Here is a 25,459-nt window from a genome sequence, read left to right on the forward strand (position 1 = left end):
AAAAAAAAAAATTTATTTAAAAAAAAAAAAAAAAAAAAAAGGCTTAAAAAAAAAATTTTTAAATTATTGGAAAAACCCCAAAAAATTTTAAAAAAAAAAACCAACAAAAAATTTTCAAGTAAATCCAACGGCAACCATTTTTTTTTTTTTACATTTTTTTTACACTTTTTTTTTTTTTTTTTTTTTTTTTTTTTTTTTTTTTTTAAATAAATTATTTTATTTTATTTTTTTTATTTTATTTTATTTTATTTTTAAGACTTTAATTTATGATCACAATTAATTTTTTATTTACTCTTTATTTTTTTTTTTTTCTAAATTATCTAATAAAATTATTTATTTGGTAATTTAAAAAAATGTTCAACATTTGTTTTTAAATTAAATATCCAATTTTTTTTTTTTAATTATATTTTTCAATTTTCCATTTTTTTCAATTTTTTTTTTGTCAACAAAAGTTTGACTGGGGGGGTTGAGGAAATATTTTTGTTAAGAGAAAAAAAAAAAAAATAATAACAAAAAAACAATAATAATAATAAAGTTATAATATGTTAAAAAAATTATTGAAAATAAAAAATAAAAAAAAAATAAATAAAATAAAAATTGAATCATGGCAACTGTCGTGGCACTCATAATTATCACCCTTGCACATTCAAATTTTTAAAAAAAAAAAAAAAAAAAAAAATTTTTTTTTTTTTTTTTTTTTTTTTTTAATTTTTGAAAATTTTCTTTCTCTTTTTTTTTTTTTTTTTTTTTTTTTTTTATAGTGAATTAGATATTTATTTTTATATATACATAAAATTTTGTATATACTCAATATTTAAAATATGGCCGCATCAGCTATATTTTTAATGGACTCAAAGGGTAAAGTTCTAATCTCACGTAACTATCGTGGTGATGTTCCAATGAGTGTTGCATCAAAATTTATATCAAAAATTTTAGAAGAAGAAGATCTCAACTTAAAACCAATCATCCAAGAAGATGGTATCTCTTATATTTATGTTAAACATAATAATTTATTTTGTATGTATTATAATAAATAAATAAATAAATAAATAAATAAATAAATAAATAAATAAATAAATAAATTAATAAATTAATAAATTAATAAATAAATAAATAAATAAATAAATAAATAAATAAATAAATAAATAAATAAATAAATAAATATTAATATGATATATATAAAATTAAAAGTATTGGCAACAACAGAAAGAAATGCAAATGCGGCAACAATATTATTATTTTTATATAAAATGATTGAAGTTTTTAATGAATACTTTAAAGAATTAGAAGAAGAGAGTATTAGGGATAACTTTGTAGTAATTTATGAATTGATGGATGAAATGATGGATTTTGGATATCCACAATCTACAGAGCCAAAGATTCTTCAAGAATATATTACTCAAGAAGGTTATAAATTAGAGAGAGGTGCAAGAGGTATGGTATTACCAGCAGCAATTACAGGTGCAGTCTCTTGGAGAAAAGAAGGTATTAAATATAATAAGAATGAAGTATTTTTAGATGTTGTCGAATCAATCAATCTTTTAGTTTCAGCAAATGGTACTGTACTTAGAAGTGAAATCGTTGGTGCCGTTAAAATGAAATCAAAATTATCTGGTATGCCAGAATTAAGATTAGGTTTAAATGATAAAATTTTATTTGAAAATAGTGCAAAGAGTAAATAATTTTAATTTTAATTTTAATTATGATATATATATTTTTATATACTAATTTTTAATTTCTTTTATTATTACTATTTTAAAAAAATAGCTGGTGCACCAAAAGGTAAAGGTGTAGAATTAGAAGATGTTAAATTCCACCAATGTGTTAGATTATCAAAATTTGAAAATGATAGAACTATTTCATTCATTCCACCAGATGGCGAATTCGAATTGATGAGTTATCGTTTGAATACAACTGTTAAACCATTGATATGGGTAGAATGTATTAGTGACACACATGCACATTCGCGTGTTGAATATATGGTTAAAGCCAAATCACAATTTAAGGGTAAATCAATTGCAAACAATGTAGAGATCATAGTACCAGTACCACCAGATGCTGATACTCCAAAATTCAGATGCACTGTTGGTACTTGTAAATATGCACCAGAGAAAGACGCAATCATTTGGACAATCAAACAATTCCCAGGTGGTGGTAGAGAGTTTTTAATGAGAGCTCATTTTGGTTTACCATCAATCTCTGATGAAAAACCAGCTACTAAACCTCCAATCATGGTTAAATTCGAAATTCCATATTACACCGTTTCTGGTATCCAAGTTAGATATCTTAAAATTATTGAAAAATCTGGTTATCAAGCTTTACCTTGGGTACGTTATGTTTGTTTAAGTGGTGATTATCAGTTTAGAACTTCTTAAAAAAAAAAAATAAAAATAAAAAAAAAAAATAAAAAAATAAAAAAGGTATAATAAAATTAAAAGTAAAAGATTAAATTAATACAAATAATAAAAAAAAACATATAAACAAAAATAATAATAAAAAAAATAAATAGTTTTTATAATAATAATAATAGATATATTCTATTAAAGATAATTTTAAAAAAAATAATAAACTTTAAAAAAAAAGATTCTTTTGAATTGTTGGATTGTGGAAAAATAATTTTTTAATTTAAATACCACCTGGTGAAATCTTTTTTTTTCATTTTTTATTTATCTATTATTTATTTATATTTTTATTTATTTAATTTGGAATTAAAATAATTGAATTAATGTATAGATTATTACTTGATTTAATTTTGATTGAATTTGTTGTTGTAAAGTTTAATTGGTTTGTAAATACTTTAACTTTATATTCATTGAAATTTTCTTCTTTTGAACATTTTGGGAGTTGTAAACCACTGTGTAAAGCTTTATTAGTTGAATCAAGGATATCAATTGATGCTTGGGCAGCAGAGCCACTAAAATGATATCTGATTGCAAATTGATGTTTATTATTCAATGTTTCACCATTTTTAAATGTAAATGTTATTGAAGAACCACCTGGTAAATACATTGAATGAACAGTAGGCATTACATGATCTCTCTTAAATTCAACATCTGAACTTGTTTTAGAAAACTTTTGTGCATTAATAATGGATGATTTTGAAGAGTAAAGTAAATTATTCTCATTAACACCAGTTGAGATACTACCAATAATAAAACAATCCAATACATTTCCTTTTGAATTAACTTGTTTATTAACACCATTACCTACTACCTTACCAGGAATATGATTGGTACCAACACGACTACAATATTTAATAATATTATCATTTCCATGAGTAACTGAACCATCACTGTTTCTAAAATTTAATTAATAGTTAGATTAATCTATTATATATGTGAATCATACTATTATTTTATAAGTGTATACATACTTATAGGATATTGATCTTGTAAGATCAATTCTACTATTTTGAGAGAGTCTAACAGTTAAGGGGACAATATCATAACTACCATACATAACGGAACTATCGTCAAATTGATACTCTTTTGTCAATGATTCGGTGATTTCTTGAACACCTTTTCTAACACCATCAACTCTATTTCCATTTAATGGATCTTTGAAAATTGGTTGAATTGAATAAATCCAATTACTATCATGATTTATTTTAACACCCGCATATGGTTTATATTGATCATTATTCTCCATGATAAAATTTTCTTGGAGTGATGCATATGATGGAGTGTAGTATGTATTTTTAATTCCATTAACTTTGTAAATTGATATTTCTTTTGAATTATCAACTGGTAAACCATATATACTACTCCAAAGATATCTTACATTTTCTTTTCCTGAAAATTGTTTTGAAAATTTACCATTATCTAATGAATACCAACTATCAGCTAAATCAAATACTGATTCTGCCATTACATTACGATAATTAGACTATTAATTTATTATGAATTAGGGTATGTGTTAGTAAATTATTATATATCTTACACAAAGTGTTGAAACTTTGGTTTTAATAAATGAATGTGAGTTTATACATACTATTGAATCAAATTTACTTTTACCAAATTCCGATTTTGATCTAATTTCAGTACAATATTCGTCATGCGCATACTTTAAATGTTTTACATAATCAGTGATACAGGTTGAAAAGAAATTTTTATATTCTCGATTTTCTCCGGTACTCATACCCCAACTTAAACCATTAGTTATACCATCACGTAGTAAAAGTATTATTAATGCTAATTAATATAGATATTTTAAAAAAATATATAAATTAAAAATGTTATTTTAGTATCATGAAACTACAAAGTATTATTGCTTTTTATTATTATTATTATTTAGATGAATTCATTACTTACTTGCATACATGGCAAAAAGCATTAAACTAGTTGAATAAAGACCCTTTGTTCTGAAAACACTACTATTTACAAGATATTTTCTTAATATATCTTCTAAATTATCATATGAATCTAAAAGATTTTTTTTTGTGATTGAATCGTTTGGATTATTTTTCCATAATGTTCTCGAATCAATATAAGAGGTAATTGCTTTAAATAATAAATTTTAATTAGTATAGAAAATATTACAATTTTTTACTAAAATTACTAAATACATTACCTTGTTCAACAATTTCAATTTTTTCCAAATATATTAACACATGATCAGAAATTTCAGTTTTTGGTTTAATTGAATAAATAGAACCATTTATTGCAGTTCTTTTGTGATTTGTTTTGACTAATAATGCGAATTGTTCTACCACTGTATCCGAAACAGATGGCCCACCAGTAACTGGATATTGGTTGAGTAAATCAAAATATTGTTTCATTTTTTTTTTAAATTATATATAAGTATGTATTTTTATATGTTTTAGAAATAAATAAAAAAAAAAAAAAAAAATTAAAATAAAATAAAAAATAAAAGAAATAAAAATAAAATAAAATAAAAAATATAAAAAAAAAAAAAATATTAATTTTTTCTTACCAAAAATATTGTTCAAAGATATTCCTAAATAAACAAGTCACCACAAACCGACCAAAAAAAAATCAAAGCGAATCTAATAATTTTGTGGCTGTATTAATTTTTTTTTTTTTATTTCCCGGTTTATTTATGGTGTAAGGTTGGCTGGATATTAAAATTTCAACATTAAAGTGGTGAAAAGTGAGCGTTGGTCGATTGGTTGTGACTTTTTTTTTTTAAAATTTATTTTTATTTTTATATGCAGCTTTCTTATTGTGGCGTTGTGATTTTTATTGATAGTTTTTTTTTTTTCGATCAACTTTCGGCATTTAACAAATTATTTGAAAAAAAAAAAAATAAAAAAATAATAATTAAAATAAAAGCGAATGTTTTCTTTGTAAATCAAGATTTTAAAACCAAACACTATTATAATGTTGAAAAAAAAAAAAAAAAAACCTATAAATGAATTATAAAAAATTGTTTTGTTTTTTTTTTTTTTTTTTTTTTTTTTTATTATCAAATAAAGAATATATATATAAATAAAAAACAATGACAGACTATGTAGAATGGAGAAAACAAAAAAATTTAGATATTGAAAAAGTTATGGAAATTCTCAAAACCATTGATAACCCAAAATTTGAAGATTTTGAATTTTTATCAACAAAAGATGAAGTAAAAATACCAACCTTTGAAATCGTTAAAACACTTGTACTTGGCGCAATTGGTTGTATTCCAACATATGGCGCTTTTATTTCAAATGCTATTTCATGTGTATTTTTGGAATATACCAGTAAAGGAAATGATACAAAGAATGAATTTTGGAAAGGTAACATTTAAAATAACTCCTCCATTTTATTTTTAGTATTAATTTTTTAAATTTTTATAATAGATTTTTCAGTAAAAATCGAAGAATTGGCAATAGATTATAGAGTATCAGATTTCTTATCTGAGGTATTTGGTATTGATACTCATTTAAAAAAGTTTTTATATGCAAAATTAGCATTTAAAACTGATCCAATAGGAGAGGCTGCCTATTGTCTTCAAGAGTACAACGATGTTGAAGATAGAATAAGAGATTATTTAAATAAATTAATGAATAATAATGATACACGTTTTAAAACGATTGGTATTTTTGGTTTAATGGCAAGTAAGTATTAAAACTTTTAGAATTGGTTCATTATAATTTTTAATAGATGATTTTAATTATATATTTTAAACATTATTAACATATAATTTATTAACATATTATTTATTATTTATATTATTATTAATTATAGCTATTCATTTAATAATTTTAAATGAAGGTATAAAATATGGTAGTAAATGGGGAATGAGAGAATTTTATAAAAATGAAATAACAAAATGTTATAATGATTCAATACCTAGATATATTGAACATTGTACTACAAGTTACAAAGAAGGTGTAGCAAGAATCAAAGATATCGATTATATGGATAGTGCAGAGAAATTTAAAGCATATAATGATTATAGAAATTTTTGTGCAACAAGGGTATTTGATTTTATAAATGGTTGGATTGGATTGGATGAAAACAAGTTCCCAGATTCAATCAATTTAGAAAATGTTAGATATTTATGGAATGGACCATACGGTATTCCAGTTGATAATAGTAAATCAGTCCCAAATTATATAGACTATCAAGAAGAACCATATTTTGATCCATCATTTGCAAAGATTAATGATAATTATATGGCATTGGAATATGATTTGGTAAATCTTAGGGTAAAGTCATGTGAATTCAATGTCGATTCTTTTTGGATATATAATCATCGAGAAATCTTAGAGAATGGAGAAGGTCCAATAAAAGGTTCTATGCAAGCCCCTTTTTTTAATAGTAAAAAGATAAATTTCAACATTTCAAAGGCAGAAGCAAGCTCAATTGTTATTGAAAGTGATGTTCAACCAAGATTAATAAATGTTAAAGGAACTCCAGAGCCTGAAATTCATTTGGGCGTATCATTGGGTGCTTTTATTGTAATGGTTGACGGTTCTTTTCCTACACCAACACCAAGACCAGTTCAAGTTGTAGAGTCTTCAAGAGTGGAATTAAGATTCGAAAACCACAAGGTTGCAAGGATTGGAGTACACGATGCAAATAAATTTAGTAAGTTTGCCCAACTTGCATTTACTGATGGTATTATTGATTCTATATTTGTAGGTTTCCTCCCACTTGAAATAACACCAAAAAATTATGTATTTCCAAAAAGAGCTGCGGTGATCAATGTTCAGAAAGCCAGATTTATAGATGATTCTAAATTCGCCAAAGATCATGTAGCACCAACAATACATTCAATTAAAGTAGCAAATGATGGACAAGCTATATTTGATATTGAATTATTACCAAATAATACTGTTCGTAAATATTCATTTGGCATTAGATACCACTGTACACAAGATTCTGAGGTCATCCTATTTGATGGTCCTGAAGAAGATGGTAATTATTTGCCTCTAGAAAAATGTAGCACATCAGGTTATAATCAATATAAAATCAAATTATTCCCAAACAAATTTATTATTTTTGAACCAAACTCAAATTCTACTTACGTTACTATTCAAGCAAAATCTCAAACTTTATATATTGAATCAATCATTTTATTACCAAAACAATAGTTTTTTTTTTAATAAAACCAAATAAATGTTGTTGGAATATTATATCTGCACCAAAAAAAAAAAATAATACAAAATAAATCAGGTTCTCATTACTTGTCTAATTTTTTTTTTAATAACCTTTCAAAACAACTGTTTTTAGTTCAACCCATAATAATACAAATAAATAATAAAAATGAATCAAAAAATAAAAAATATATTAAAATTAAAGAGTTATTCTTTAAAAAAGTATGGATAAATTATTTAGTGGGTATTCTATTTTTTTTTTTTTTTTTTTTTTTTTTTTTCCCCAAGACTTATAGATGTTTTAAAAAATAAAAAAAAATAAAAAAAATGGCTGGGAAATTTTCATAATACCATGGTTAAAGAGTTAATTAGATTTTATAAATTTTTAAAAAAAAAAACAAATAAATTTTGTGCATTAAAAAATATTTTTTTTATTTGTTTTCACTGAAACTAAAAAATCTTTTTTTTTTATTTCTTAATTGTTTCTATTTTTTTTTTTTTTTTTTTTTTTTAAATACAAAAAAAAGATTGTAATTGGATCAAAATATTTAGAAAAATTAAATGCAAAATAATAATGGGAGATAATAATTATAATAAAGGATGTTGGAATGATTTGTGGCATGGCAATAAAAATTATGATGGGTATTGGAATAAAGGTTTATTTGAATGTAGTGTTAGTAATAGTTGTTTATTTTCATTTTTATTACCACAAATTGAACTATTATATCAAATGAAAGTTACAGATAGATATGGTGATACAGAGGCAGAATGGAGTACATGTAAGTTAATTGGAAATTGTTTATGTGCTTGTTGTTGTTTTCCATGTGCCCTTGGTGGTGTGAGAAATGGACTAGTAATGAGATATAATTTAGATAAAAAAACTAAATTTGAATGTTTTGCATGTTGTTGTTGTCCATGCTGTGCTTTAAATCAACAAAATTTAGAAATTAAATTTAGAAATGAAAAACCTGTTACACTATTAATGGATTAAAAAAAAAAAAAAAAAAAAAGAAATTAAAATTTTTACCACAAGTACAAATAATTAATAAATAAATAAATAACATTGTTTTTTAATTAAAAGAATATAAAATAATAGGTTTGAAAGTTTTTTTTTTATTTTTTTATTTTATTATTTTTTTTTTTTCTTTAATCCTCATCAATAACTTTATCACTAACCTCCATGAATCTTATATCATCAGGAGCTAAACGTAAAAGTGCTAAAGTATGAATGTGTTGAATCCTTAGGTGATTCATGAATGGTCTAAATAATAGTAAATGGATAACTAATAATAATACACAACTAATGGCTAATACTGAAGTTAAAACTTTTGTAGCCCAATCTTTTTGAGATAGATAATATTGGAAATAAGTGAATGTTGCGGTATCTAAACCTTGGAAAACTACATCTGAGCCAATTGCTTGCATCCATCCCAACTCTGGACTTGTTGATAGTAAAGATGGATCGGTATTTACAAGTGATACGGAATGTTTAGTATATTGATCGACCAACCAATCGAGACCAATACTAACATCATTGTAATAGATTGAATCTGATGTAATGCAATTACTCTTATTAAGCATCCAACAACCATAAGAACCTTCCATTAGTGGTCTAACATCTTCAAGGTATGGTAATGATTGATGATTACTTTGTAATTGAAGTACGGCTTCTAATGCTTCATTTTCATTTGCATCATTATCAAATGTATACAATTCTGCTATATAATAATTGATGATACGACTATCCAATGATCTTGAACAACTTTTACCCAAAACATAACCAGATTGAGTATTATCATGAACAACTGAATAAGTGACCCACAAACCCATTGTAATAAAACCAAATAATAAAAATATTGCTAAAACATATGACCAATGAAGACGTCTTAATACTGATCTAAGTGATTTCTTATTTAAATTTCTTTTACTCTTTCCATCCCAACCATATCCTTTATTATTATTACTAATACTATTTTCAATTAATGGTACTTTATCATGATCTTCATTTAATCTATTTGAAATGGTTCCTCTATTTATTGTAGTTGTTGATGCTAATACATTAGTTGAATTCATTAATGGACGACGATGACTACCAAAATTAATTGATCTATTTACAATACTACCATCATCGATAATATCATCATTCTTTTTTCTTTCATCAACTTGAAGATGTTCATGATTATCAATACCATCAGCAGCATCATCATCGGTTGTATCGAAAAGATTATCACGTTCACTACCACTATCTAAACTTGTCATTTTAATTTTCTTTGATGAAAGTTTAAAAACAACATCTTTTGGTGCCAATGAAAATAATACAAGAGTTCTAATCTTTTCACGAGAGATTTTAGTAACGATTGGACGGAATAAAACTGCACCAAGAATAATAAGGAAACAGAAAATTGCTACCCAAACATATAACATTGTATCCAAAGTTGTATTAATATCATCAATTAGAGATTTGATATAAACTTGTTGAATTTTCATATACATTTCTGGTATATTACTTGGGGCATTTAAAATGATAAATTTGAAATCTGGATCGAATACCGCTCTATCTTTAATATCTTGAACGCTCATTTTATTTGCAATGAGTGCACTTTCATAAAATGAATTACCAGCTTTCCATGCATTATAAGTTTGAGTGACTGTAATGTAATTGGTAGAGTTTGTACCTGGTGGTGAAACTAAAATTGTCATATTAACTGATGGTGTACTATAAATATCAATCATTTCTTTATTATCGACAAGTGTACTTGAACGATTAAATTCTTCAAATGAAAAAATCGTTGAACCAATATCGAAAACATCAAATCCATTAATTGATTTTAATTTTGATAAATTATCACCAACATAAGAGGTTGGATCACCTTCACCCCAATAAATTGCATCATGAATATTTTTCATTATAATTAAACTTCTATCATTTTGTTTTCTATATTGAGTTATCATGGCTTCTGCTGCTTCAAATGGGAATGCTACTGAACCTGCTGAAATTGAAATGGCTTGCATTGTATTTAAATTGATTGCAATTGAAACTGCTTCACTTGCACAATCAGTGATTGAAATGATACCTTGATAGGAGTGGGTATGTTTAACTGATAAATCTCTTAATACAATTAACATTACAATTAAAAATATAATACAACATGCAGTTGTACCAATCATTAACCATGAAAGTTTGTTAATTGCATTACTTTGTTGAAATTCCTTATATTTACCCCTTCTACCTTTTGATGAACTACTTGATTCTGATGAATCATCTTTTGATTTTGATGAACCCGATTTTGATCCTGATCTTTCAATATCTGCATCAATCTTTGCCAATTGAATTGCATTTGATTCTTGTTTTAATACTTGGTCAAGTTCTGTATCTGAATTATCTAAATTTTTAATATCAATTGTTTTAAAATCAGTTGTTTGACTTTTACTCATAATATCTTCTATTGCTTCTGCTTTCTTTTGTAATTTATATGATGATTCAGTATCTTTAACAACTTCTTCAAGGAATTGAGAATAATCACGAAGTACTCTAACTGAATTTGGATTTAGTGCTAATAACCGTTCATAACTTTCATTTGCTTTATTTTCAGTTGTTGCAATACGACCTGATAAATCTGATAAACGATGAAGATCAACTGTTTCATGTAATAATAAACCCCAAAACTTTTTAATATATGTTAAACATTTAACATGATGTCTTTTAGCACCATAATAAAGTTTTTTAAATTCCATGTAACTGACAAAATCTTGAATTTTACCTGTATGTTCTGGACCACGTAAATCTGAATCCATAATTTGTTCTCTTTCTTTATCACGTTGATAAATGAAGAAACGAACATCGAATGATGGTTTCATTCTTCTAAGTTTTTCTAATGCAGCATAACCAATATGTCTATCTTTTCTAACTGTGAATAAAAAGTTACAATATGCCATCCATAATAAATCTGAATTTGGGAAATATTGAAGACCACATTGATAAAGATTATTTGCATGTTCAATTGATTCATTTGAATTACTTGAAATACCATCATCGCCATTACTACCATTACTACTTCTTAATAATTTTCTAACCATAATTTCAACAAAGAATGACATTACAAATTTATTTTGAAAGAATGGGAATATGATTTGTCTTTTACTACCCAATGTAATTGGTTGTTTACCCCATGTTACTTTTGATGGTGATGATGATTCTTTTTCCTTACTATCCCCAGTTTTACTTTTTTCATTTTTAGTGATTTCATTAAAATCATTTGTTGAACTTGATGTTGGCAATTTAAGTTGATCAATTTTTGAACTTAACCAATTATAATAAAATCTATTTGAAAAATAACCAATTGGAAAAGCAAAGAATGCACCAACAATTGTAATATAACAAGTAGTTGCAGTAGTTTCATCATTAATACCCATTGTTACCAATGTCATAAATGATACCCAAAATACTGTTGTATAAAATCCACTCTTCACTTGATTCAATCTTTGATTATTATATGGTAAAATTATAATTGATCCAAATACTAATGTTATTGATAAAATAAAATATACAATTGATGTTGTCCATGGTGAAAAATCAACTAATGAATTTAATAATGCAAGTATAAGTTTTACAAATAAAATATATACATCAAACTAAAAAAAAAAAAAAAAAAAAAAAAAAAAAAAAAAAATTAGTAATTAAATTAAATTAAATTGAAATTTACAATAACATATTTTACTTACTCTTGCATGTGGTTTTGAAAATCTTGATTTTACATTTGTATCATATTCATAATAGGTGGCACTAGATGTAAAACCAACAATACTAAAAACTATAATTAGAATGATTGAAACAATTGCAATTGATAAATTTGCACCCTTGAAACAATAAATATTGTCATTACTAAATGTTTTAAGAATACCACCTTGACTATAATCACAATCTAAACCAATTAAAAGTAATGAAATGATTGGAATAAATAAAACTGCTACAGTAGTACTAACAAACCAACGTAGAGTTCTAATAATCCAAATATTTGCAATTTTTCCTCTATAAAATTGATATGCAACATACCAAATATTGAAGAAACCTAATAATAATAAACCAATAACAATCCAAAAAAATATTGTAAATCCATTATATCCAACTAAATTTGATGGGTGACTTACTGGTGACATAATTCTTTTTAAATAACTATTAAATTTAAAATTAGAATTTTTTTTTTTTTTCATACTAATTTCAAATAAGATTATACTTACTATCCGGCATCCCCACCCCATGGATATTGTTGTTTAAAACCAAAAGATGATAATTCTATTCCATTGATATAAAATTTTAAAAGAGTTAGATAATTTTATTTAAAGAATTTGTGAAAAAAAAAAAAAAAAAAAAAGTGAATAAAAAAAAAAAAAAAAAAAAAAAATTTAATACCTACGGCAAAATTCAATCAGCAAACTTATAATAGTTAAAATCCGTGGGAATGTATTTCCTTTAATCATTGCATATAATACACCAAAAGATCCTTTTAAAAAAGTATGTGTTATTTTATTTTCAAACTATTTTTTTTATTTTCCTTTGAAAAGTTATAATTACCTTTTTCCATTGATTTTGAAAACCCCAAAATAAGACTCATAGAACTTCCTGATGATGAAGATTTGGTTGTACTTTTGTGAGAGCTCATTTTTATTTTACAAATAATTTTTTTAATAAATTAATATTAAAAAAAATAGAGAGAAAAAAAAAAAAAAAAAAAATTGTGTATACAAAAAAAAAAAAAAAAAAAAAAAAGTTGTAGTTTATATTTGTATTTATTTAAATTTTAAAAAAAAAAAATAATATTAATAAAACTTTTTGGTTTTTATATAAAAAAAAAAAAAAAAAGAAAGAAAAAAAAAAAAATATATAAAAATAAAAGTTTAATTCATTAATCAAAAGTCTGAAAATCAATTAATCAATGAAAGATAAGTAAAAATATCTTTTAACTAATCAAGCTTTCTAAAAATATAAAAATATCGAAATTAAAAAAAAAAAAAAAATTTGTCACTGTGATATGAGCGAGTCGGTTGAAATAAAACTGTTGTAATTTACAAAAAAAAAAAAAAAATTTTAATCGAGAGGTTTTTCAGTTTGAAAAATTCGAGGAAGTAGTATCTAGATTAACCAAATTTTTGTTTTTTTTAATATTTTTTTTTTATTTTTTAAAAGTTAGATTAGTGGATTTTTTTTTTTAAAATTTTTTTTTTTTTTTTATTGTAAAACATTTTACTTTTTTGAAATGGTATTTTATTTTTAGAATTATTTAAAACGATAACCTTAAACTTTTTTTTTTTTTTATTAGAAAATAATATTTATGAAGTTTATTTAATTTATGTATAGAACGAAATTTAACTATTTTTTTTTAATAATGGATTTGTTTTTAATGGGTTAATCAATTAGCTTTTTATTTATTTTATTTTGTATACAGCAATAAGTTTAATATTGAAACACATTTGGAGAGTATTAATCATTTGAGAGATCAAAATCTAAAAATTGAGCAAAAATAAAAGCTAATTTGGGTTTTTTAATAATTTATAAGATTTATTCTTTAGATAATTAATTAAATAAGATTCTTGAAATAATTAGGATCTTTAAAATTATTTGCATATCCAATGCCAAAACTGCTTTTTTGAAATAGCTTTTTCTTTTTCTTTTTTCGTAATCTCGTTATGTTTAGGCCAAAAAAATCATCAAAAATAACAATTGTTATATAGCGGAATCGAACCCACGATTATAGGTCTTTCCTTAAAAGAATCTTGTAAGCTAAGGGATTCGAACCCTTGTATCAATGATATTGCAGCCTTAATGCAACCCCTTAGACCAGCTCGGGCAAGCTTACTTATTATGAAATTTTTTATTTTTTGGTGCATAGTGTTTTTGATTTCCATTTTTGGTTCCCAAATGATATTTCATTTTTTCACCAAGAGTTTTTTAATATTTTTCATAGAAAAAAGTTAGGTCAGGTTAATTTTAAATTTCTCAAATAAAAAATAATACCTTGGCAAGCTTACTTTAATATTTTCATTCAAAAATAGCTGTTTCCCTTTAAAATACAATTTCTTTTTTGACGAAATTTTTTGGAAAATTTAAAATTTAAAATTTAAAATTTAATTGGATTTTTTGATTAATTTAACATCTGATTCAAATTTCACAAGTTAAATAAATCTAAGTTAAAAATTTTTTCTTTGAGGTTAAATTTCAAGATAAAAATAAATAAAAAATTTAAAAAATTTAAAATATGTTATTTGACGACGTTGGTTTTTTTTTTTTAAATTTTTCATTTTTTTTTTAAATTTTTTTTTTTAATTTTTTCAAACTCCAAAACAATTACAAAAAATCTTCAAAAAAAAAAGAATATAAAACTTAACAATAAAACAATATTAAATAAAATCAAATAACAACCTAAATAGAGTTTAATAAATGGCCCAGTTCGATATAATATCATATATAATTGGTGTATTGGTTATGATATTTGGAGTAGTTTTACCATTATCATTTATGATTTACAAGAACAAGAAAGTATTTTCAAACATTAAAACATCAAAGCAATGAAAGAAAAACAAAAAGGAAAAAAGAAAAGAAAGAAAAAAAACTTTTAAATAATAATAATAATTAAACTATGAAGAGAGAATAAATGTACATAAAAAAAAAAAAAATATTTATAAGATTAATTTCTTATAAATCAAAATTGTATTTTCTAAATTAATAAATAAAAGTAAACAAAATAAAAATTATACATAGACTCTTTTTTTTATTTTTTTTTTCTATTTTATATAATTTAATTTAATATTTATATTTTTTTAAAAGTTACTTTTAAAAGTGGTCTCTCTCTATTCAATAATTCCATTCGATCATATAATAATTATATGAAATTATTTTTAGAATTTGTTTGATTTTCTACATTAGGAATAATTCATATAACCCTTTATTATTCGTATAGAGTGTTTTAATAATAATCATAAAAGATAAATATAGATGTTTCAGAATTAGTAATTAGCCATTTTGGGTTTTTTAAATTAAAAAAAAAAAAAATAAAAAATAAAAAATAAAATAAAATATTAAACCGCATTTGAGCGCTTTTTTTATTTTTTTTTCTTTTTTATTTTTCATTTTTTTTTATTTTTTTTTATTTTTTTTTTTTTATTTTTCATTTTTATTTTAAATTATTTTTTTCATTTAAAAAAAAAAAGTATGCATCTATAATATGGAGAATGAAACAATCGTGGACAACAGTTTAAATAATAAAAGCAATGTTAATAATAGCAATAATGATATAAATAATAGTAAAAGCAATAATAACAACACCAACACCAATTATAACAATAATCATAATAATACCACCACCACAACAACAATAAACAAAACAGAAGAAAAACAAAACGATAGTCCAAAAGATAGCGAATTTGAATTTTTGGACGAATTAAAAGGTGTTGATGACCAACATCATGTATTTTCATCAGAGGATGAAAGTTATACAAATGGCAATAAAAAAAGAAAACAAACAGATACTCCATTATCACCCAATCAAGATTTAAAGAAAAGATCTATAACTTCACCAACAACCTCACCAACAACTTCAACATCAACCTCAACCTCAACCTCAACTTCAACATCAACTTCAACAATTATAAATAATAATAATAATAATTTAAAAGATAAAACTAAAGAAGAGATTGAATTTATAAAACATATTAGATCACAATTGGTTAAACCAAAGTTTTTAAAGGATAAACCAAACTTTCCATTGAGATCAAGTGGAGGGAATTGGATATTTGTTGGAAAATTACCAAGTTTACAATCGACAACTACTGACAACACTACATTAATGTCACCAAATAATGCCACCACAACTAATGGTAGTAGTAGCAATATTTCAACAACAACAACAACTACAACAACAACAACACCAACTACAAAGATCTTATATAGAGTGAACGGATTTTTAAGCGATAATGAAACCATTGACTCGATCGAAATCAACTTTGGTGATCCAAGAGATAGATATGAAATTGAAAGATTACATTCTTCTAGAATTAATAATCCTTTTGAATTACCTTGTGTTTCTTTTAAAAATCCTTTATTTGTAAATATTATCATTATTATATATTATTATTTTTTTCCAATATATATAAATAAATAAATAAATAAATAAATAAATAAATAAATAAAATATTAATATATTTATTCTTTTAAAAATTTAGATTAAATCAAATATAGCTAAAGATATTGGAATTTCAAACGAATATGGAGGAATGAATGATTCATTTGAATTTAGTAATCAACCTCCACCACCTTCACCACCACCCCCACCACCTCCAACTTTACCACCCCCACCACCTCCAACTTTACCACCACAACACTCACTAGAACAACAAAGTACGAAACAACAAATATTTACTCAACAACAACAACAACAACAACAACAACAACAACAACAACAACAACAACAACAACAACAACAACAACAACAACAACAACAACAACAACAACAACAACAAATACCAAAAATAAACCAACAACATTACAGCACTCAACCATCTGTTTTGATTGATGATATATATGATCCAAGTAATCCAACAGAGCCAATTTCTCCTCATCAAGACCATTATCCAAATTTTATATTTTCCAAGTGTATGTTTATTTCATTGGATTTAAAAAAAAAAAAAAAACTATTTTTGACTAATCTTTATTATTATTATTATTTTAGTACAACGTTATGAACATTTACCTACTAGAAATCCTATTTCACAATATGATTATAGAGATAGGCCTAGAGATTGGGAAAGAGATAGGGATAGAGATTGGGAAAGAGATAGAGATTGGGAAAGAGATAGAGATAGAGAAAGAGACAGAGATAGAGACAGAGATTGGGAAAGAGATAGAGATTGGGAAAGAGATAGAGATTGGGAAAGAGACAGAGATAGAGACAGAGATTGGGAAAGAGACAGAGATAGAGATTGGGAAAGAGATAGAGACAGGGATTGGGAAAGAGATAGGGAAAGAGATAGGGATAGATATGATCGTCAAACAAACTTTTCACCAGCACCACAATCAACTACTACTTCTGCTTCTACCTCCAGCACCACTTCTAGTACTGATAAAAATAGTAATAATACAACATCTACTTCAGTTTCTGCAACAACATCAACAACTAAAAGGAAATCTAAATTTAGTGAACCAATTGAACCATCACCATTTGCAATTCAAATTCCAAGGGATAATATAAAAATAAATGGTAATCTCATAAACAATAGTAGTAGTAGTAGTAGTAGTGGCAATAATAATAATAATAATAATAATAATAATAATAATAATAATAATAATAATAATAATAATAATAATAATAATAATAATAATAATAACAGCAACAACAATAATAATAATAGCGATGTAAAAGATATAAAAGATAAATTATTAAAACAGTTTAAAATCTATGACCCAGTTAATGTATATATGGATGAAAGTTATTGGTATATTGATTTTAGATCATCAGAATCAAGAGAGCGTGCAATACAAGTATTGAATGGATCATTTATAGATACTTGGAAATTAAATGTAGATAATAAAAAAACCAATACAATCAATGAGGAATTACAAAAACAAAAACAACTTGAAAACGACAGTAACAATAACAAACCAAACAACTTTAATCTACTTGAAAATGAAAGATCATTAAAAGAGATTTGTAAATTATTAGTAGCAACAGAATTACTTTCTACCTCTTCAAAAGATATTTCAAAAAATTTTATTGAGGCTGAAATACTTAAAACAATTAAATTATTGGATTCTCAAAGAATTGATCCTTTAACTCAAAATAGTACAATTATAAATAATACTACAAATACCACTACTTCAAATATTAATAATACTAGTAATAATACAACAGTAACACCAATAGTAACACCAAAATCAATAATATCAGCACCAACATCTAGAGATAGTCCTAGAGGAGGAAGATCATCATCAACAACAACAAAGAAACCATCGAAATTAGATTTGAATGGTAGTGGCGTACCACCAACCTTAAAGAAATTAGACACAATTAAACAACAGCAACAACCACAACCACCATTATCGCCATTAAAGAGACCACCTAAAAGTCATTTCTATAGTGATAGTGAAGATGATGGAAATAATAATAATGATGACGATGACGATGATGACGATGACGAGGACGATGATTTCGATCAAGAATTATCACCACTTCACTCTTCAAGAGATAGTAAAAAGAATATAAAATCAATCATTAAAAAGAAACCAATCTATTCTGATGATGACGATGATCATTATCATCATCATAATCATCATCATAACCATCATCATCATCATCATCATGATCGTAGTGAAGTTGAACTTTATAATGAAAGTGATTTACAAGTAGATGTTTTAGATAGTGATAATGAAAATCAAGATGAAAGTGATTATCATAAATCATCAGATAACTTTGGTCATGTAGAGTTATCTGATGATGATAATGAATTTGATTCTTTAGATACTGATCAAGATTTATATGATACTGAAGAAAATGATAATGGAAAGAAATCAAATAAAAGACCTAGAAAATCAAAATTCAATGGTAAATCAAAGAAACCTACCACCACCACTTCAACAACAACAACGGCAACTAAATCAAAAGGTAGATCAAAAAAAACTACTATTACCACACCAACTCATAATATACCAGTTCTCGATGAAATTCAAAGTAATTTAGATGATGAAGATGCTTCATATGTTAGTATGGTTATGGCTGCTGATAAAGATATTAAACTTTTATTTTCTACAAAATCTGAGGAAGGTTTTGAAGATTCTTCACAAGAAATATTATCAACACCAACTAGAACTAAACCATCAAGAAATAGAAAAGAAAGAAACTTACCTTTCTTGGATGAAGAAGATGATGAATCATTTAAACAATTACCACAACCACAACAAAAACAAGAAAAACAAGAAAAACATGAACATAAACTTAAAAATAAAGAATTAAAACAAAAAAATAATGAAGTTATTATAAATAAAACAGAAGAACATTTTAGTGAAAATCTTAATGGTGATAATAATAATAATAATGATAAAAGTGAAAATGAAAATGAAAATGAAAATGAAAATAAAAATGAAAATGAAAATGATAATAATAATTTAAATACAAGTATTGATAATATAAATGGAGTTGAAAGACGTAGTATTACAGGATGTGCACGTTCAGAAGGTTATACTAGAAGCGATATTCAAAAACTATTTAAGAGAAAACAAGTTGCACCAACTGGTAAAAGAGGTGCTGCATCAAGTGCTAGTAGTGGTAGTAATTCATCATCCTCCTCAACAGCAGAATCATTTGAAACTGGTGGTAATTTATCTAAATCAGCAAGATCATCAAGATTTGATAATAGAGGATTTGGTAGTGATCCAATTACATTGGCATCATTAAAATCAAGAAGAAAGAGAATTAAATTTGAACGTTCAGATATTCATGATTGGGGTTTATTTGCAATGGAAACTATTAGTGCAAAGGATATGGTAATCGAATATATTGGTGAAGTGATTCGTCAAAAGGTTGCAGATGAAAGAGAGAAACGTTATGTTAAAAAAGGTATTGGTAGTAGTTATCTATTTAGAGTCGATGATGATACAATCATCGATGCTACATTCAAGGGTAATCTAGCAAGATTCATCAATCATTGTTGTGACCCAAATTGTATTGCAAAAGTGCTCACTATTGGAAATCAAAAGAAAATTATCATTTACGCAAAACGTGACATTAACATTGGTGAAGAAATTACTTACGATTATAAATTCCCAATTGAGGATGTTAAAATTCCTTGTTTATGTAAATCTCCAAAATGTAGACAAACTTTAAATTAAAAATCATATTTTTATTATTTAAAACTAATTAACATGTTTATTTCATGAATATTAAAATTAAAATAAAAATATACATATATTAAAAAAAAAAAAAAAAAAAAAAAAAAAAAAAAAAAAAAAAAAAAAAAAAAAATTATTATTATATCATTTCTTATAATTAATTATCTTTATTTTTAGTTTGATCATTTTTAATTATTGATTTCAATTTACTAAATCCAAATTTTCTTGAAAATATAAAATCAATTAATCTAGTTGGAAGCCAACTTAAAAATACTAAACCAATTGATCCTGGACCATATTTCATATGATTTGGAATTCTATTTGAAAATATTTTTTTCATTCTATAAATATTAATTAATAATTTAAAAAAAAAAAAAATAAAAATAAAATTAGTTTAATATTTATTTTTATATATATATAATTATAAATATAAATTAAAATCATACATTGAATCAGTTAAACCTTGAATTGGTGCTTGATTTTTTATTGATGTTAATGGACGATCTAATAACTCTTTATAAATTGGATGATATGGAGATTCTGGATTTGATATTATTTCTTTAAATTTTGGTAATGTTTTATTAACAATTTCACTCTTTAAAGGTCCAGGCATTACTAACATAACTTTAATTGAAAATGGTGATAATTCTACTCTTATACTATAGTAGAAAAATAATTAATAAATTATTTTAAATAATAATCATAATGATTATATTTTTTTCTGTTTTTTTTTTGTTTTTTTTTTTTTTTGTTTTTTTTTTTTGTTTTTTTTCTAAATGTGTATTACCTACCTTTCATTAAAAGAATGAAGAGCTGCTTTTGAAGCACAATAAAGGCCTGATATAGGCATTGGAATAAATCCTGCAACACTACCAATATTTATTATTAAACCAGTTCTTTCTTTTATCATATGTTTTGCAACTTCTCTTGTTGTTCTAATAAGGCCTAGTGTATTTGTTTGGAATACATCTTCTAATTCTTCATCAGGCATATCAATCCATGTATTAAATGATGAAATACCTGCATTGTTTATTAAGATATCTATTTTTCCTTCATTTTTAATAATTTGATTAACTGCACTTTCAATTGATAATTTATCCTTCACATCAAGTCTAATTGTATTAATTCCCATTGACGATAATTCATTCATCGATTCTAAATTTCTTGAACTTGAATAAACTTTAAAACCATACTCGTAAAATGCCTTTGAAAGTGATTTTCCAATCCCATTTCCACCACATCCTGTTATTAAAACAACTTTATCGACTATCATTTTTACAATAAAAAAACAAAAAACAAAAAAAAAAAAAAAAAAAGAAAACAAAAATGGGGTTTAATTAAAAAAAAAAAGAAATGATAATTTTTTTTTTTTTTTTTTTTTTTTTTTTTTTTTTTTTTTTTTTTTTTTTATATGATGTCAAATCTGAATATTTTTATCCCACATTTCATTTTTTTTATTTTTTTTTTAATTTAACCCCATTTTTTATTCTGCCCAATTTATCTTTTTTCCAAAAAAATAATAAAATTAATGAAAATAAGAAATTCATATAAAATAAGTCTGAATGTTTTATTCAATAAAAATAAAAAATAAAAAATAAAAATAAAAAATCGATTAATTCCTAATTTCAGGATTTATTTATAATTATTTTTTGTTTTTAGAAAAAAAAATAAAAAAAGATAAATTTTAAATTATCTCTTTTTTTTATTTATTTATTTTATTTTATTTTATTATTTATAAATTTGGATCAAATAACATCTCATCCTCTTTAGAATCGTGTTTTTCCAAGTTATTACATAAACATAGATTGTAAATATAATTGTCGATATCGCTTATATCTCTTTGTTGTTGATCATATTCATCCAAAGAGTTGACAAATAAATCTAAACGAAGAGAACTCTCTTTGTATTCATTAATCAATTGATCTCTATCGAGTTTTTCATCTTCTAAAGGAAATTTTGGTTTTTTAGGTTCACTATTATTATTTATATTGTTGTTTTTATTATTATTATTATTATTATTATTATTATTATTATTATTATTGTTGTTATTATTATTATTATTATTGCTAATATTTTTATTGTTGTTTGAGCTATTTACATCACGACCTAACTGTGGACTACTAACCGAAAGTTTCATATTTTGTGCAGAGTTTAGTCTTCGATTTGACATTAAATCGATTGGATTTTGTGGTTGTTGTTGAGATAAATAAATTGGTGTTTGTGGTCTTGATTGGGATTGTTGTTGATGGGTTGGTACCTGTTGTTGTTGCTGTTGTTGTTGTTGTTGTTGTTGTAATAGTTGTTGTTGGTGTAACTGTTGTTGTTGTAATTGTCTAAGTTGTTGTTGTTGTTGAAATGATGAGAAATTTGGAACCAAAGGAGGTTGATTATGATGATTATCGTCAACCATAGAAGATAAAGATGAAATGCTTGTATTTGGAGGAGAAACAACCAAACGGCTACCATCATCAGATGAAATGATATAACCTTCTGGTGTTGAAATGATCTTTGGCGTTTTTGGTCTATTTCCATGGCTAGATGAAGGAGGTGATTGGTATGGAGAATAAAATGGTTGCTGTTGAGATTGTGGTTGTTGTTGTTGTTGTTGGTGTTGGTGTTGAGATTGTTGTAAATTATTTTCATTAATGTCATCAATGAAAGAAGGTGTTTTAAGTCTACGATCATGATTAATTACGTGAGGTGGATCTCTTTCTCCATAAGATAAAGGTGAAGTCTTTGGTCTTTCAAGGCCAATATTACCACCATAGTTAAAATTTGTATTGTTGTTGTTACTATTACCACCGCCATTATTACTATTATTATTACTATTATGATGTAAATATGGAGAAGATAAAGGTGAAAGATTATTTGGTGGTGAATAGACTGGACTTTGCATACCATAATGTAATAATTGTTGTTTTGTTGGCGAAATAGGATAACTATTTGGTATATCATTGGCGGAACCTAATGAACTTCTTCTTGAACCAAGTGAATCCTCTTCACTTGCAATACTTCTTTGTCTTGCCCTAGTTGAAGGATAAATTCTCCATTTGCTACTTTCAGTATTATCAGCACTATTACTTAAAGATGAACCAACGTAGTTTTCATTATTATTATTATTATTATTATTATTATTATTATTATTATTATTATTATTATTATTATTATTATTATTATTATTGTTGTTATTGTTGTTATTGTTGTTATTGTTGTTGTTGTTGTTATTGTTATTGTTATTGTTATTGTTATTGTTATTGTTATTGTTATTGTTATTGTTATTGTTATTGTTGTTGTTGTTATTATTATTATAGTTATAGTTGTTGAAATTGTTTAGATTGTTGTTGTTACTGATATTGTTATTATTTACATTGTTGTTATTATTATTATTATTATGACCTATGTTATTGCTATTGTTATTGTTGTTATTAATATAAAAATTGGGATTGCCATTATTGTGATTATTATATAATTGGTTGTTATTATTACTGTTATTGTTGTTGTTGTTGCTGCTGTTGTTGTTGTTGTTGTTGTTTATATTCACATTATTTACATTGTTGTTATTGTTGTTGAAATTATAATTAATATTATTATTCATATTGTTATTGTTGATATTATTATTATTATTTAAAACGCCACTAAAGTTTCTATTTGCATATTTTAAATGCTTCTTTTCTTCTTCTTCATAATCACTTTCTTCACTATCATCAGATGAGTACAATACGCTATCTTCTTCATCACTTAGGTTTGTTCTTAAACTTGAATGTCTTGGTCTTGGTGTACTATTGTTATGGATATAGTTAACCGGTGTATTATTACCATAATTATTACCTCCATTATTATAGTTTATGTAATTATTTTTGTTATTGTTAATGACCAAATTATTATTATTGTTATTATTATTATTATTATTATTATTATTATTATTATTATTATTATTATTATTATTATTATTATTATTATTATTATTATTATTATTATTATTATTATTATTATTATTATTATTACTATTATTATTATTTTGATGATTATTATGATTATTATTATTTGGACCAATACCCATGTTGGTAAGTTTTATTAGATTTTTACCAAGAATATGTTGTCTTTTTTCTTCGTTGTCAATTTGGTTAGCCAATTTATTTCTTATCTTTAAATTATTTGATAGATTTGAATGTGTTAACATGTTACTCTTATTAATGCTACCTCTTCTTCTTCCATCGCTACTAATGATATTATTAATATTATTACTATTATTACTATTATTACTATTATTATTATTATTATTATTATTATTATTATTATTATTATTATTATTATTACTATTATTATTATTATTATTATTATTATTATTAACGATGTTGCCGCTGATATTATTGTTGTTATTTATATTATTACTATTAGCAATATTATTGTTGTGGCCGTTTTCTAGTCTATGTAAATTTTGTCCATTGTTGATATTATTGAAACCATTATTATTATTGTTATTAATAATATTATTATTACCATTATTATTATTACTATTATTGATATTGTTATTAATATTATTATTATTATTATTATTATTATTATTATTATTATTATTATTATTATTATTATTATTATTATTATTATTATTATTATTATTATTATTATTATTATTATTAATAATATTACCATTATTACCATTATTATTATTATTATTATAAAATTTTTAGTCAAAGAAATGAAAAAAGGGTAAGGGTAAATTAAAGGGGTTTGGGGGGGGATTTTTTAAATATCCCCGAAAAAAAGGGGGGTTTTAAAATTTTTTTTTTTTTTTTATTTATTTAAAGATTTTTAATTTTTAATTTTTGAAAATTAAAATTTTAATTTTTAATTTTTTTTTTTTTTTTTTTTTTTTTTTTTTTTTTTTTTTTTTTTTTTTTTTTTTTTTTTTTTTTTTTTTTTTTTTTTTTTTAAAAAAAAGTTTTAAAGATTTAATTAAAAGCAAAGTTTGTACTATAATGTGTTCACCATCAATATTTTATAGTGGGGGTCTTGAAGTTTGTGTATTTGTATTAAAGTAATGA

The 25,459-nt window shown here is 24.0% G+C and overlaps 9 protein-coding genes and 1 non-coding gene across 10 annotated transcripts; 5 read left to right on the forward strand and 5 right to left on the reverse strand.

Moving 5' to 3' along the window:
• Positions 1 to 821: 821 nt before the first annotated feature.
• apm1 (clathrin-adaptor medium chain AP-1) lies at positions 822 to 2,375 on the forward strand (the record flags this gene model as incomplete). Its single annotated transcript, XM_631160.1, has 3 exons — positions 822 to 1,017; positions 1,192 to 1,674; positions 1,768 to 2,375. 3 exons carry the CDS (start codon positions 822 to 824, stop codon positions 2,373 to 2,375), a joined length of 1,287 nt encoding a protein of 428 aa, XP_636252.1.
• Positions 2,376 to 2,697: 322 nt separating this feature from the next.
• On the reverse strand, positions 2,698 to 4,777 carry DDB_G0289261 (hypothetical protein; the record flags this gene model as incomplete). Its single annotated transcript, XM_631161.1, has 5 exons — positions 2,698 to 3,298; positions 3,374 to 3,885; positions 3,940 to 4,190; positions 4,311 to 4,499; positions 4,549 to 4,777. The coding sequence occupies 5 exons, from the start codon at positions 4,775 to 4,777 to the stop codon at positions 2,698 to 2,700; spliced, it is 1,782 nt and encodes a 593-aa protein (XP_636253.1).
• A 680-nt stretch (positions 4,778 to 5,457) lies between these two features.
• Positions 5,458 to 7,537, forward strand: DDB_G0289249 (hypothetical protein; the record flags this gene model as incomplete). The annotated part of the gene is made up of 3 exons (XM_631162.1): positions 5,458 to 5,734; positions 5,798 to 6,055; positions 6,186 to 7,537. The coding sequence occupies 3 exons, from the start codon at positions 5,458 to 5,460 to the stop codon at positions 7,535 to 7,537; spliced, it is 1,887 nt and encodes a 628-aa protein (XP_636254.1).
• Positions 7,538 to 8,114: 577 nt separating this feature from the next.
• On the forward strand, positions 8,115 to 8,531 carry DDB_G0289251 (hypothetical protein; the record flags this gene model as incomplete). Its single annotated transcript, XM_631163.1, has 1 exon — positions 8,115 to 8,531. The coding sequence occupies one exon, from the start codon at positions 8,115 to 8,117 to the stop codon at positions 8,529 to 8,531; it is 417 nt and encodes a 138-aa protein (XP_636255.1).
• Positions 8,532 to 8,686: 155 nt separating this feature from the next.
• Positions 8,687 to 13,200, reverse strand: tmcC (HAT repeat-containing protein; the record flags this gene model as incomplete). The annotated part of the gene is made up of 5 exons (XM_631164.1): positions 8,687 to 12,172; positions 12,263 to 12,713; positions 12,779 to 12,833; positions 12,955 to 13,041; positions 13,077 to 13,200. 5 exons carry the CDS (start codon positions 13,198 to 13,200, stop codon positions 8,687 to 8,689), a joined length of 4,203 nt encoding a protein of 1,400 aa, XP_636256.1.
• A 1,112-nt stretch (positions 13,201 to 14,312) lies between these two features.
• Positions 14,313 to 14,394, reverse strand: tRNA-Leu-AAG-6. The gene has a single exon. It is a non-coding gene; the product is annotated as a tRNA-Leu (tRNA).
• Positions 14,395 to 14,975: 581 nt separating this feature from the next.
• Positions 14,976 to 15,107, forward strand: DDB_G0289255 (hypothetical protein; the record flags this gene model as incomplete). The annotated part of the gene is made up of 1 exon (XM_631165.1): positions 14,976 to 15,107. The coding sequence occupies one exon, from the start codon at positions 14,976 to 14,978 to the stop codon at positions 15,105 to 15,107; it is 132 nt and encodes a 43-aa protein (XP_636257.1).
• A 652-nt stretch (positions 15,108 to 15,759) lies between these two features.
• set1 (SET domain-containing protein) lies at positions 15,760 to 20,414 on the forward strand (the record flags this gene model as incomplete). The annotated part of the gene is made up of 3 exons (XM_631166.1): positions 15,760 to 16,638; positions 16,757 to 17,186; positions 17,263 to 20,414. The coding sequence occupies 3 exons, from the start codon at positions 15,760 to 15,762 to the stop codon at positions 20,412 to 20,414; spliced, it is 4,461 nt and encodes a 1,486-aa protein (XP_636258.1).
• A 157-nt stretch (positions 20,415 to 20,571) lies between these two features.
• Positions 20,572 to 21,687, reverse strand: DDB_G0289259 (hypothetical protein; the record flags this gene model as incomplete). Its single annotated transcript, XM_631167.1, has 3 exons — positions 20,572 to 20,755; positions 20,861 to 21,073; positions 21,206 to 21,687. The coding sequence occupies 3 exons, from the start codon at positions 21,685 to 21,687 to the stop codon at positions 20,572 to 20,574; spliced, it is 879 nt and encodes a 292-aa protein (XP_636259.1).
• A 459-nt stretch (positions 21,688 to 22,146) lies between these two features.
• DDB_G0289263 (hypothetical protein) lies at positions 22,147 to 24,594 on the reverse strand (the record flags this gene model as incomplete). The annotated part of the gene is made up of 1 exon (XM_631168.1): positions 22,147 to 24,594. One exon carries the CDS (start codon positions 24,592 to 24,594, stop codon positions 22,147 to 22,149), a length of 2,448 nt encoding a protein of 815 aa, XP_636260.1.
• Positions 24,595 to 25,459: the final 865 nt, after the last annotated feature.

This window comes from Dictyostelium discoideum (genome assembly GCF_000004695.1).
Source record: "Dictyostelium discoideum AX4 chromosome 5 chromosome, whole genome shotgun sequence".
Lineage (NCBI taxonomy): Eukaryota > Evosea > Eumycetozoa > Dictyosteliales > Dictyosteliaceae > Dictyostelium > Dictyostelium discoideum.